General features: G+C 39.5%; 1 protein-coding gene across 3 annotated transcripts in view; it reads right to left on the minus strand.

Moving 5' to 3' along the window:
- Positions 1-507: 507 nt before the first annotated feature.
- Positions 508-13,711, minus strand: part of PLD1 (phospholipase D1) — a 220,911-nt gene continuing 207,707 nt past the window's right edge. For all 3 annotated transcript variants that reach the window (XM_081234557.1, XM_081234558.1, XM_081234559.1), the window contains 2 exons: positions 7,457-7,574; positions 508-5,847 (listed from right to left, as the gene is read on the minus strand). In XM_081234557.1, the coding sequence (XP_081090683.1) occupies positions 5,623-5,847; positions 7,457-7,574 (343 nt within the window). In that variant the 3' untranslated portion in view covers positions 508-5,622. The remainder of the gene's footprint in view (positions 5,848-7,456; positions 7,575-13,711) is intronic.

Raw genomic sequence — 13,711 nt, forward strand, 5'->3', positions numbered from 1 at the left:
CCTGCCAATGCAGGGGACACGGGTTCATGCCCCAGTCCGGGAAGATCCCACATGACGCGGAGCGGCTGGGCCGTGAGCCATGGCCGCTGAGCCTGCATGCCTGGAGCCTGTGCTCCGCAACGGGAGAGGCCACAACAGTGAGAGGCCCGTGTACCGCAAAAAAAAAAAAAAAAAAAAAAAAAAAAAGCCAGTGGGGTACAAAAATAGGCAAAACTAATCTCTGTTTCAAGAACTGGGGAAAGTGATTGCCTTTCAGGGAATAGGTAGTGACTGGTGGAGGAGGGGGCAAAAGGGGACTTCTGTCTCCTTCTCTTTCTGGGTGCTGCTGAGATGCGTGCATGAAGTTTGTGAGAAGACTGGGGGCAGCAGGGGACGCTGGGGCTCTGACATCTGCTCCAAAGGCACAGGTTACTGTCTCGAGCTCAAACCTACAGTGCGCTGGCTGTAAAAACCCCATGCGCAGAACGAGGAATCTTTTCAAGTAGAAGGACACGGCCAATTGCACACTTATAATTGTTTAATTAATGAATATTTACATTTAAAAAAGCAGTTAAGGGACTTGGCATCAAAAGCATTGACTGTGAGGCAGAGAATGGATACACGTATCATTTCCAAGGCTTCACAGAAGGAAAATCCAGGGAGACTGTTTCTTGAGTTCACAATTGTCATTCTGAATACAAATCGTTAGGCCTATCTGTCCTAATTTAACACTTTAGTTACAAACATTATCAACCACGCTTCCATATGAGTGCTCAGCTGGAAGAAGATTGCTTTCGTTGACAAAAACTCTTTCAGAACAAAAACACATGTGATTTTTCATTCTTGAAAGGACTTGACCTTGTTAGAATAAATCTATTGTAGAATGCTGGGCTCTGGGATATGGAGAGTTGAAAACCTTGCTTATGGAAGAGATTAGAACTCACCCAAATCTGTTTGGTTGAGGTACCCTAATTGGACATTCTTTGCTCTCTCTAGAGGAAGGATCAGTAAACGTTTCTTAAGGACGGCAAGTATTCTCAGATGTGCAGCTCATTTGGTCATGAGGCATGTAAACAAATGGACATGGCTACATTCAAATAAAACTTTACTTACAAAAACAGGAGGCCCAGCCTTAGTTTGCCAAAGCCTGCCATAAGGGTGAGGCTAGGGCCTGAGCTCTGTCCAGAATATCTGAATATTCTGAATGGATGGATGTTCACCAGCAAGTATCTGGTTTTTGCATCAGAGACACGTGCTCCAACTGCAATACTGTGATATGAATTTTTAGAATGGTTGAGGAGAATATCAGTACCTTTGACTCAGACAATTTTATGTGAAGAATCCAAGTGGAATATACATTAGGAGAGCATGATGTTGCATTTCCTAGTGCTGAGCAGAACTAGGACAACATTCACTTAAGTGCATTTATCTAGAATAAAGCAAACAATCATAGCTGCTAGAGAATAGGAAAGAGTAATTAAGTCTGCAGTTTGGTTGGATTGAAATCCCAGTCTCTGATTTTAAAACTTAAAAGTTTAAAATGATTAGTGTGATAAATTTCCATTTATCTTACTTTGATTACTTTTTGTTTTTAAGTTAAAATTTAATACTGGTATAAAGGAAAAAAGAAAATAACCTATAATAAATTAAGCCAAAGAATTTTTGTTTCCTTTAATGAATCCTTCCAATCTGCAGTGAAAGCCAATAATATATCACATGTGAATTAAATGCCACTAGGAATCATATTATGGCATCTGCCTCCCCCTAAACATAATGCGAATCCATTGATTCTTCACCTGCAACTTTTTGATAGATGGCGATGAATTCCTTTTCCAGTGAATTTCTAGATTCAAGAATTTCTCAAGGCCTATGCCTGGTAAAACCCATTTTAAACCTCCAAGTTGCCAGTAGTGATTGACTTCAGAGGATCTTCCAAGGAAATAAAATTGTATTCCTAAGCACACTGAAAATCCTTTAGTGTTTGCTCACTTTTCATACATGGGAGAATTGAGAGGGATGAGAAGACATGAAGGGCCCTCTTTAGCCCCTCTCCAGAGGTGACAGGCATCTGAAAATGCTCAAGTGCCACATCAGATCAGAGATGTTAAAAAGAACCATTACCTCTGTTAAAAAGTGATAATATTTTGTCAATCACTTAAAAGTGTGAGTTAAACTGAAGATTTATTTTAGATGCCTCATGTTGTTTTTTCCCAGAAAGCTTTTTCTTGTCCTCTAAAATGGTTTCCATAATACGGAAGGGCTCTGGTTGGGGAAAGAGGTTGAAGGAATAAGGAATGAGGAGGGGCAGAAAGACGTGCAGGATCTCCACGATGTATATAAAATCTGTTCTGCCCGTCGTCTTGTATCTGCAAAAAGACTTCCTGGCTTACTGCCTTCGTCTGGAAGACTGTTAATTCACGACATGTTACAATTTCCCAAGTTATTACATAAGAGATTAACTGCTTCTGGTTTTGACTACCTAGAGACAAAACTTTCTTCCAAACATGCTATTAAAATAAAACCAATGTTTTGCTTTACAATATGTCACTCAATTATCTAATGACCAGCTCTCTGTGATGCATTACAGCTGAGAATGAAGCCCATCCCACTGGAGGGTGAGTCCCTGAGTGGACACTTGCTCCAGAGCAAATGCCTGAACCCGACCTGCTGTGTTTAGTAGCCTCCAACCACTAAGCTTGGTCAATCTGAATAGCTTTAATAGGCCATGACCACTTTCTACCCTTCACTTCTTATAATCATAGAATTTTTCCTTCTAGAAAGCAAAAAATTATTACAGAGATTATCAGAGTGTCAGGTACAGCACTTATAGGCATTTCAAAAGATTATAGTCAATTTAAAATGTTGAACAGATTCGTAATAGCTTTTCAAGACTGAATCACTTGCATTTTAATGTTTATATCAGACATTGTGATGCTAAAGATAAATTATCTGAACTTCTATTAGGTAGTAATGGTGTCAGAGCATGATGGGTAATTAGGCCATATGGTATATCCTGTGTCCACGGCCCATGCAATTTTTGCAGAATGCTGCATTACGTAAACTGCTACTGCAAAGCAGGCAATTATGGCACTGAATTTTCCATAAAATCCACCCAAATAAATCTTGCAGTCCCTCTCTTTGCAGATGAGCATCTTGCCTTTAAGAGGATGCAGTAGAAAAGAAACTTGCTAACAGTTTCTTTAGCAACAGCAGGAAGATTTCTTATCTGAGAGTCCATAAGTTTTTCATTTCATTAGCTCTCTCCTCCACCTCCTTTATTCATCCGACAGATACTGAGCACCTCCTATGAGCCAGGCACTGTTTCTGGCTTAGGGGATACACTATGAACAAAACACAGGAAAGTCCCTGCCCCATGGAGCTTACATTCTAGTAGGGGGAGACAGACAAGCACATAAATACATAATAACACGGGGTTCAAAATAGCTTAGAGACATCCTGTCTGAAATCTATTTACTGCATCTCCTCTTTTTGGGGCTGTGATGAGTGAAAGGAGAGGCCAGTAATGGACCAACAATGTCACTGGTCCTAATGGGTAAACTTCAGTGAGTCCTTCAACTAACCTGGTTCTCAGTTTCCTCAGCTATAAAATGGGCAGAGGTTGGATTAAGTGACTTTTTTTTTGAGAAAGGGCCCTTTCAAGAGCCAGTTTGTTGACTGTTCTACATTTTTTTTAAATTTAAAAAGAAAACATGAAAAATCCTTAGGTATTCCACATACACTCAACACTTTAAATGCCAATCTAAACTTCATAAATAGCAAATGTCTTATTTACCACTGCTATAGAAAGAAGTCATTTTACTATCTTCAGCCACCATAAAAGCATATTCATTCCCATTGTTGGTTACATAGTCCCACCTCATTTGTAAAACCCTCCTGGGTGTGACACTGTCTCTCTCCTACTAACCTAGTTCACAGACTTTGTGCTCCTGTTTAATCTTTTCCACTGGACTATCAGTTCTAGGAAAATAGGGATTGGGTCCTTACTCTTTTGGATGAGATTCTGTCCAGGTAATCCATAGAGGTGTAATCATTGCACCTACACCATGTTTTATGGCCTCAGGCCCGTTGGGAACCCACATTAGTTCTTTAGGTTGTAAGAACAGTTCTGCTTAATAAAATTAGAGCTATGGGGGGGGCTTCCCTGGTGGCGCAGTGGTTGAGAGTCCGTCTGCCGATGCAGGGGACACGGGTTCGTGCCCCGGTCCGGGAAGACCCCACATGCCGTGGAGCGGCTGGGCCCGTGAGCCATGGCCACTGGGCCTGTGCGTCCGGAGCCTGTGCTCCGCAACAGGAGAGGCCACAACAGTGAGAGGCCCGCGTACCACAAAAAAACAAAAAAACAAAAATTGGAGCTATGGGGTACCAAAGGGTATGTACACTAACATCCAAAAAGGAGAAATGGGTTTCCAGAACAATTCACAGACTAGGATAATGTGAATTAAAAAATAATCCTAACCTCTTTGGAACCCTGGTGGAATGTTAATGTATATTTAATAACGCAAGTGAAGTTGTATGCATCTTGCAAACAATTTTTCTTAAAGAAGGTAACATAGCTGGCGGGCTGAAAGTCAAATAAGGTTAGGCTCATACACATTAACTTGGCATGAGTTATGAAGCCCCTGAGTCTCTTGAAAGACAAGTTGTATTCACTGGTTTGACTTCGAAATGTAGAAACTCAAATTTCAATCAATCCTGCAGCTAAGGATGACAGGAAATTTTACAGGACTATAAGAAATCTTCTTTTCTTATCTGGATCAGATTCCCACCAAAAGGTTGAAGATTGCTGAAGGCTGCATGCTGTGTCTTTGAGTTTTATCGGTTGCTGTGTAATCAAATATCCTACACGTTTTCAAATCTGATAGGGTGGGCCCTATCAAAAGGACACATCTTGTCAATGCCTTTGGAGGCAAAGTGAAATCTCTGCCTTAATAACCGAATTTAATTCCTTTCTGTTGATCTGTGGTGTCAATATACATGCTGTCAATGTTGTCAGAAGTGCCTAACATGGGCTGCTGTGTAGACTAAGGTCTGTCCTGTCCTTTCAGTCACTGGAAAGGAATAAGGACCACATCCTTGGTTGGGTGCACACAACTACTCCGGGGCCAGAAGGGCAGGGGCAGGAGCAACCCAGGTAACCTTAAATAACCTTGAAGCACAACACCTTCTAGCAATAGACAATACCTCAAACAGAGCCTGTATGGACTATGAGATGAAGGCAGGTTCAGCAGACATCAATTGCGTAAGTGAGGGTCAGAGAAAAATAAGGAGGTTCAGACAACTTTTGGCAAAGTAGATCACAGTGACAGGTAAATTCTTGATAGCAAAGAAAATGCAGTTTGGTATCCATCATGGAATTTTAGTATGTGTTTAAGCTGTTGGGTATATGCTACCTAAGAATACAGTCCTTTTTTCACAGGGATAGGCAGGAAGAATTATAAAGCCCTGCTGATTTTCACTGTCCTTATATCCGTATGACTACAGCCCTTCCCAACCAACCCAAAGGGTCCAAGGGTTGGATACAAGAGTGTACTGGGTCCGGCTATGGCTGTTAGGTCTCCAGAAAGTCACTGTGTGACATGTACTCTTCAGGGTGGAAGTCTGAGTTGCAAACAAGTATGACTCTTAAGTCCAAACCTCGGTGGGCACCATGGCTTCTTTGGTTCCAACAGAAGGCAGTAGGTTTTCTTCAGACAGGAAATAAAAGGGGAATTGTACCAAGAACCCACGGATCTTTTTCAGTTCTTCCTCAGCTCTAATGGGATCTTCCTTTGCTAAGATGGGCTTGCTTATAAAGTCTCTCAGCTGAATTAAATTGTGTACTTCATCATTGGGAAGGCACCGGAACACCTGATTAAATAGGAAACTGAGTGATAGGTTTAAAAGCAAGCATATCCCCTTTACTGAAAATACTCATTCCAACCGACAAAACCTTTGTTTTATGAAACACATATTAATTGGTTTTATGTTACAGCGCAGACCTGATTGAAGGGTTGCTTCTTTTATTTGCTACAAAGAGAGTGCTAGATTTGCTTCCATCAAAAAAACAACAACAACAACACAGATCCTATATCTGATCTACATAAGTGATTGACCTCAGGATAAAGTCAAGCTAGTGGTAAGGAGTTTCATGGGTGATACCTTACTTTCTGGGTAATAATCACCCTTGAATTTCACTGGAGGCTCTGGTCTAAAAGGAAAATTGTGATTATATTTTCTCTTTTTAATTTTGAAAAATGTTTATATCTGTACCTGTACTTAAAGTTATCAATTGTGCATGTATTTTGCTAACTGAAAATAAGTTTCACACAACATAACACTTCACACATCAATATTTCAGCATGTATTTCTTAAGAATAAGGACATGTGCCTATATAACCACAATATAATTCTCACACCTCAGAAAATCAATTCTATGTTATTTAAGATATGGTCCATATTCAGATTTATCTGATTATTCCCAAAATGTCTTCTATAGCTGTTATTCCTCCCAATCCAGGATCCAAACTAGGCTGTGCCCTGCATTTTAAAAATTACATTTGAAAAGGCTCCATGCACACAACCTATTTGATCATGGTCTTGAGGCCTCAGTATGAAATAAGGCTATGTAGATAGTTGTCATGTTTCATTAGAAATGATGAATTTTCTGTGCTGAGGGGACTCTGGAAGTCAGAAGAAGAATGCACTCTCACCCAGTTTATAATAGATGGTCAGTGGAACTCAGCTTGAATATTTTCTATGATGGAATGCTGGCTACTTCATGATGTAACCTGTTTCAGTGTTGGGTGACTCAACTCTTGTACACTCTTTATCATCATCAATGGACGGAACTTACCAGAAGATGCATTTAGGCTCCCTAACAAACGAAGTTGGTTTTAAAACACCTTTCCAAAATTAGAGCTGTCCAAATGAGGAAGTTTCTCATTATTAATAAGCTTCATCATTAGGATGGACACCATTTACTACATGTACTATGTGCTAAATACATTTAATAGACTGTTCTTTATCCTCACAACCACCTAGTGAATGTTCCTCCCAATTTATAGGAGAGGAAAGAAAGGAAGGCTCAGAACATCAAATTACTACACACATAGTTATATCACCAGCAACTGTGTGAGCTGGGCTGAACCCAAGTCTGACTCATTTTTTGATCCCATCTGCCTCTTTTCTCTTTGTCACTAGACATGTATAAAGGCTGGGTAACCACCTGCTAAGGATGCTTATGATGGGATTCTGGAATCTGAGACCAGAATGCCACTAAAGTCTCTTCTAAACAATAATCTATGGCTCTTTTTGACTCTGTTTTTTTAATGTCTACCAAGAATTATTTTATTACAACTTGGAGGTGTATTGGTTTTTTACACTCATTAAGAATACTCTGTACAATAATATGCGGAAATAATTATGTGCTTTTGTGACATGATTCAATTAAAAAAGGAGCAGGATATGTGAACCTCACCTTATCATAAATTGTAGCATTTCGAGCTGCCGTTGAAACCCACACCTCCTTGAAGAATTTGTCACTCACTGGATCCTGAATGTCTTCACTAGGGCCAGAAAGATAGCCGAGGACAACCCTGAAATACAAGTGTCCTCCAAAATGAGTAACTGAGACAAAGCAGTTTGCTGCAGGCACTGTTTCTAATGGTACAGCAATTCAGACACTCAACCACAGAAGTACTCGTTTTTTAAGGAAGTCAAAGGAAGCCATTAAGACTAAGTGTGTGTCTGTGTGTCTATATATAAAAAAGGCAAGTTGCAAAACAAAACAAAACAAAACAAAACAGAAAAATCTAAGTTGTTATGACGTTTGAAAGTTTTAACTGTTGGACAGAGAAACACCTTCATTTTGCTCTAAGAGAGTTCTTGTAATTTGGCCTAAGAGGGTGAGAACCTTGGAAGATAGGATTAGTATTCAAAGCATGTGCCTTTCAACATGCTGAGCCTTTCCAAAAACGATCTCAGTAAATCCTCAACAGCCTTATGAAGAAGCAGCTATTTTAAAAAAAAAAGAAGAAAGTAAAAAAATAGTAAAAACAAAAGAAGCAAGTATTATTATTTTCCTTTTACTGAAAAGGGAACTAAGGGGACTTCCCTGGTGGCACAGTGGTTAAGACTCTGAGCTTCCAATGCAGGGGGCCTAGGTTCGATCCCTGGTCCGGGAACTAGATCCCATATGCATGCTGCAACTAAGAGTCCACATGCCACAACTAAGGAGCCCACGAGCCGCAACTAAGGAGCCCACCTGCTGCAACAAGACCCAGTGCAACCAAATAAATAAATAAATAAATAGATCAACAGGTTAAAAAAAAAAGGGAACTAAGGCACAGAGAGGTCAAGTAACTCTTTCAAGGTCACACAGCTAGCAAATTGTATATCTGGGACTCCAACCAGGACCACCTGACTCCTAAAGCTGTCCCCTTAATGAAGACTTGACTGTTCTTCCTCCCTCCCCACCCCTTCCTCCCTTCCTTCCTTCCTTCCTTCCTTCCTTCTTCCCTCCCTTGGACCAAGAACTATGCTGAACTCTAGGGTACAGAAATGAATATGAAAGACACAGAGCCTCTCTGGGTGCAGTTATACTTGGTGGGTGAGATCAACAATGAATAAAGAATCACCCTCAATAGGAATTAATTAAAATGTGCTAAATACCAGGTGTGCTTTAAGAGTGTGAGATGGGAGTAGTCGGGGAGGCTTTTCCTTCCGCTACCTGTTTGCCTAACCTTACCTACCATCTTTCAGGATTCAGTACAAGGTCACCTCTATAAAAGTTTTTATGTCTCCCTTTCTCCTTTCTCCCATTTCTCCCCATCAATCCTGAGAGATTTGAACTTTCTTCCTTTGTCGCCCTCACTGTGCTTCATCTGTGCTTTGTTTTTATCAGAGCACCTGCAATACTTCATGCCCTTTTTGCTTTTAATAGGCCCATCTCCCACTTCTAGCACGTAAATTCTTTAAGAGAACATGACCTGGCTATTCTCATATCCCCAGAGTACCTGGCATAAAAGAAGCCATACAGTAGATTGTTTGAATTGATCAAATATAAACAGAGGACTAGAAATAATAAGAAATTCTCAAGCAAAGCAAGACAAGTTTTAGAGGTCATATGTGAAAATTATAAAAGCGCTGGTACTTACATAAAGCCTGAGTGTTAAAAAGAACTTCCATCTTAATCCTGGGAGGTAGATGGTACAGGATTCCCATTTTGCAAATGGGAAACAAAAGGTTGGAGGCATTCTATTAATAGAGCTACAATTGAAACTGAGTCCAAAGCTCTTTTCTCACATGCCTGGTAGGTTCAAGGAATACCAAAAAGGCTTGTGCTACATTGGAAATAAAAGTGGGGAGACTTCCCTGGTGGCACAGTGGTTAAGAATCTGCCTGCCAATGCAGGGGACACGGGTTTGATCCCAGGTCTAGAAAGATCCTACATGCCGTGGAACAACTAAGCCTTTGCGCCACAAATACTGAGCCTGCGCTCTAGAGCCCGTGAGCCACAACTACTGAGCCCGCGTGCCACAACTTCTGAAGCCCGAACGCCTAGAGCCTGCGCTCCACAATAAGAGAAGCCACTGCAATGAGAAGCCTGTGCACTGCAACGGAGAGTAGCCCCCCCTCGTTGCAACTAGAGGAAGCCCGTGCGCAGCAGCCAAGACCCAACGCAGCCAAAAATAATTAAATAACTAAATTTATTTAAAGAAAGAAAGAAAGAAAAGTGGGAAATGGGTCTCAGAAGGACTTTGGCTTTTACATTGCATGAAATTGGGACATACTGCTGACACTGGAGCAAGGAGTGACAGGATGTGACTTAAATACGAACAAACGGCTGCTGGATTGAGAATAGACCGTTCAGAGCAAGGATTGAAACAGGGAGGTCACTTAGGAGTCACTGCAGTGATCTCGGTGGGAGATGATGGTGGCTTGGGTGGTGGAGAGGAAGGTGGAGAGATCAGATTTTACTGATCCAGTGGACACAGGGTGTGAGAAAAAGTGAGGCATCAGAATGACTAAAAGGGCTTTGCCTTGAGCAAACAGAAGACTGTAGTTGCCATTAGCTGAGATGGGGAATTCTGTGGGTAGAACCAGTTAGTGGGAGAAGACCAGGAATTCAGTTTTGAACCTGTTGGGACATCTATTAAATATACAAGTGGTGATGCTAAGTAGGCAGCTGGATAAAAGAATCTGGAGTTTGGGAGAGAAGGTTTGGCTGGAGATACACACTTGAGAATTGTCCACATATGTATACTCATAAAGCCATGTGACTTTAACTGACTTTACCAAAGTAGTGAGTATATAGAGAGAAGAGGACCAGTGCACCTCAACAGTAGGGGAGAGAAGAAGCAGCCAGTGAGGCTGCAGAGAAGCCAGAGGATGGGTATCCTGGAACCACACGGAGTCAAATTCAGATGAGAATTGACCATTGGATTTAACAGGGTGGAGGTCATAATATTGTTACCCTCTTTGTATTTAAATGTTTAGATTTACATCATCATTTTTAATGGCTGCAGAATTTCCCATTATGTGAAATTTTATTTAACCAGCTACTTTATTATGACCTTTTGGGTTGTTTCCAGTTTTCCATTATTATAAACAATGCTATAATGAACAAAATTTATTCATCATATATAATACATTGTGAATTTCTATGATTATTTCACTAGGAGAAATTTAAGAATTAAAATCCTGGGTCAAACAATTTGCAAAATGTACTTCAAGAAAGGCTGTTCTAACACACATGCTATTAACCATGTGTATTCTCCCCAGTCAACTCCAATATTATCAACTCCTGAAAAGGCTCAGCCAGCTTATAGGGATAAAATGGCATCACATTTTAGTTTTAGTCTTCACTTTTTCTACTATATAAAAATTTTCTAAAATAAATGGATCTGGCACCTGGGCTCACTAGGATTCCTAGAGTTTTATAACCTCAAAATTCTATTTCCACTTCAAATAATGTCTCCCTCAGACTATATAGGAATAACTTTCAAAAAGGTTCTAAAGGATGATGTTTGCACCTAGATGCTGCCGCTCCTTAAGAACCAAAGCAAAATTTAACTGTGCCAAATTTGAAGGACAGTGCAAGTTATAACAATAAGTCAATTATAGTAATGCCTTTGATTTGGGTGGCATCTAACCAACTGAAAACAGAGCTGAAAGAATATTTCTATGACTTTGCTTTTAAATGAGAACAGGAGGTGAGGTAATGTGTCTATCAAGTTATCAGTTAAGAGTTGTGTATAGAAAAGGTATTTAAGTAAGTCTATAACAGACAATGTTCAGTAATAAATTATTTTCCCTGTCAGTTTTTTAATTATAATAATTTATACAGTAAAAATAATATGAAGTACTCTGGATGTTCTTTAGAGGAGTAAGGTTTCAGAGAAAACAAATTTGATTTTATGTTGACGTGAACAATGTCAATTATTTAACGTTTAATTGTTTATGCATCAGTGGGACAGTAGGAAAACTGCAGAAAATTGTTTCTGTTCTTTCCATTCCTCATGTCTATCACTGTAAATGCTTCTGAGCTCCACTTGTGTGGATAATGATTTCTGTTGAGTGATGGTTACATCTGTAAAGTTTGGATAATTTTCTAAGACTTAATGAACTGTTTGGCACGCAGTTGTGACATTTAGTGCAGTACCCTGATGGTTGATTCTATTTAGAATTGATTTCACATCGAAATGTGCCTCTCTATTTCTATTCAAAAATAGCCCAGATGGAAAATGGATTGAAGTTGCATTTTTTTAAGGGAGAAAATGGCTCTGCTCTAGGTCACATTTATCTTTGAGAATATTTCCTAATAAAAAGAGCTAAAATCAACACAAGGTTTTCATGGTGCTTTTTAATGTATTATTTGTGTCTGCCATTGTGGCAAAGTGAAAATGCTTGTTCAAGAACAACTGCCTCTTCAAGACAGTTTGAAAGTTGCCAGGAAAAATAAAGCATCTAGGAATAAACTTAGCCTGAAATGCATAGGATCAGCATAAAACCAAAAGAACAGCAATAAAAAACTTCAATGATCACTGAAGAACAACTTCTGCTTCCAATAATGAAAACCCTAGAGCTTTACTGAAGAACAAAAAAAAGTGAATAAATTGAAGTCCATACCTTGCTCTTCAATAGGATGGCTCAATATTATAAAGACATCAACACTTTTTTATATTAATCTATAAATATACTGTAGTCCTGATCAAAAAACTAGTGAGAGAACTTGAATAAACAATTTTAAAGTTCATGTGGAAGAATGATTAAGAGTAGCCAAGATTATTCTGGAAAAGAATACTAATTTGGGGAAGTGGTATGGTAGGAAGTAGTGTTAAAGTGCACAGCTACGATAAGTAAACTGGTATCATAATGGCATGCAAGTCAACAGACTTTCAATAGAAAGTAGCAGAGAGTACAGATAGGTCAGGATGTGTGGCAATTCGGTGCACCATAAAGAGGCACTGCAGGTTAGAGAGGCAACGAGTACTGCAGTCATGCAGTTCTGGATCACTTGGTTTGCCTGGGAAAAAGAGTTAGAGTCCCTACCTCATTTCTTACATTAAAATAAGTTGCAGATGTTGGCTTCCCTGGTGGCGCAGTGGTTAAGAATCAGCCTGCCAATGCAGGGCACATGGGTTTGAGCCCTGGTCTGAGAAGACCCCACATACCGTGGAGCCTGTGCGCCACAACTACTGAGCCTGTGCTCTAGAGCCCGCGAGCCACAACTACTGAAGCCCACATGCCACAACTACTGAAGCCCACGCGCCTAGAGCCCATGCTCTGCAACAAGGGAAGCCACTGCAATGAGAAGCCCATGCACTGCAACGAAGAGTGGCCCCGCTTGCACACAGCAACGAAGACCCAGCACAGCCTAAATAAATAAATAAATAAATAAATAAATAGATAAATTTATTAAAAAATTTAAAAAAATAAATTGCAGATGTTAAAATGTAAAAGTAATATCAAGTGAGCACTAGAAGAAAATATAAGTAAATATTTTATCTTGGGGAAGCTATTCTAAGCATATTTTTAAAAAGGGGGGAAAAGAAAAAAACTGATAGATTTGATTAATAAGAATTGATGGTTCCCCCAAATACTCTAAATATGATTAAAAGGCAATTGGCAAATCAGCTTTGCAACAAATGGGAGAAAGAAATTAGTCTCTTATGTACTTAAATGACTGATAAATCATTAAAAGAAAGTGAAACATTCCAACAAAATGGGCAAAGGACATGAATAGTCTAGACAATTTGCAAAAGAACAATTACAAATGGCTAATGGATACATTTTTAAACCCTCAAATTGCAAACTAAAATAATGAAATTCCATTTGAAACCCAACAAATCGGCAAAGATAATAACAGAACTCAGAGGGCAAAGGAAATTCCACACTTCTTTTGGCTAGAAATCCTATAGTTAGGATTTAGTTAAGGAAACAACTAAGAAGTTAAGCAAGATACTATCTACAACCATACCCACTTTTTTATATCAGCGAAAAGTCTGCCCATCAATGAGGTTTTGGTTAAAGGAATTATGGCAGGCTCAAACAATGTAATACAATGCAGCCATTAAATGTTATAGAAGAACGCAATGACATGGAAAAGTGTGTGTAACATTATTTAAATAATAAAGGACTTTGTAGAACTGCAAGATCCTAATTATGTTTAAAAAAAGAAATACAGTAGTGGATATTTATATATAGAAAAAGAGTGGAATGATATACATCA

Source organism: Mesoplodon bidens (genome assembly GCF_964165515.1).
Source record: "Mesoplodon bidens genome assembly, chromosome: 5".
Lineage (NCBI taxonomy): Eukaryota > Metazoa > Chordata > Mammalia > Artiodactyla > Ziphiidae > Mesoplodon > Mesoplodon bidens.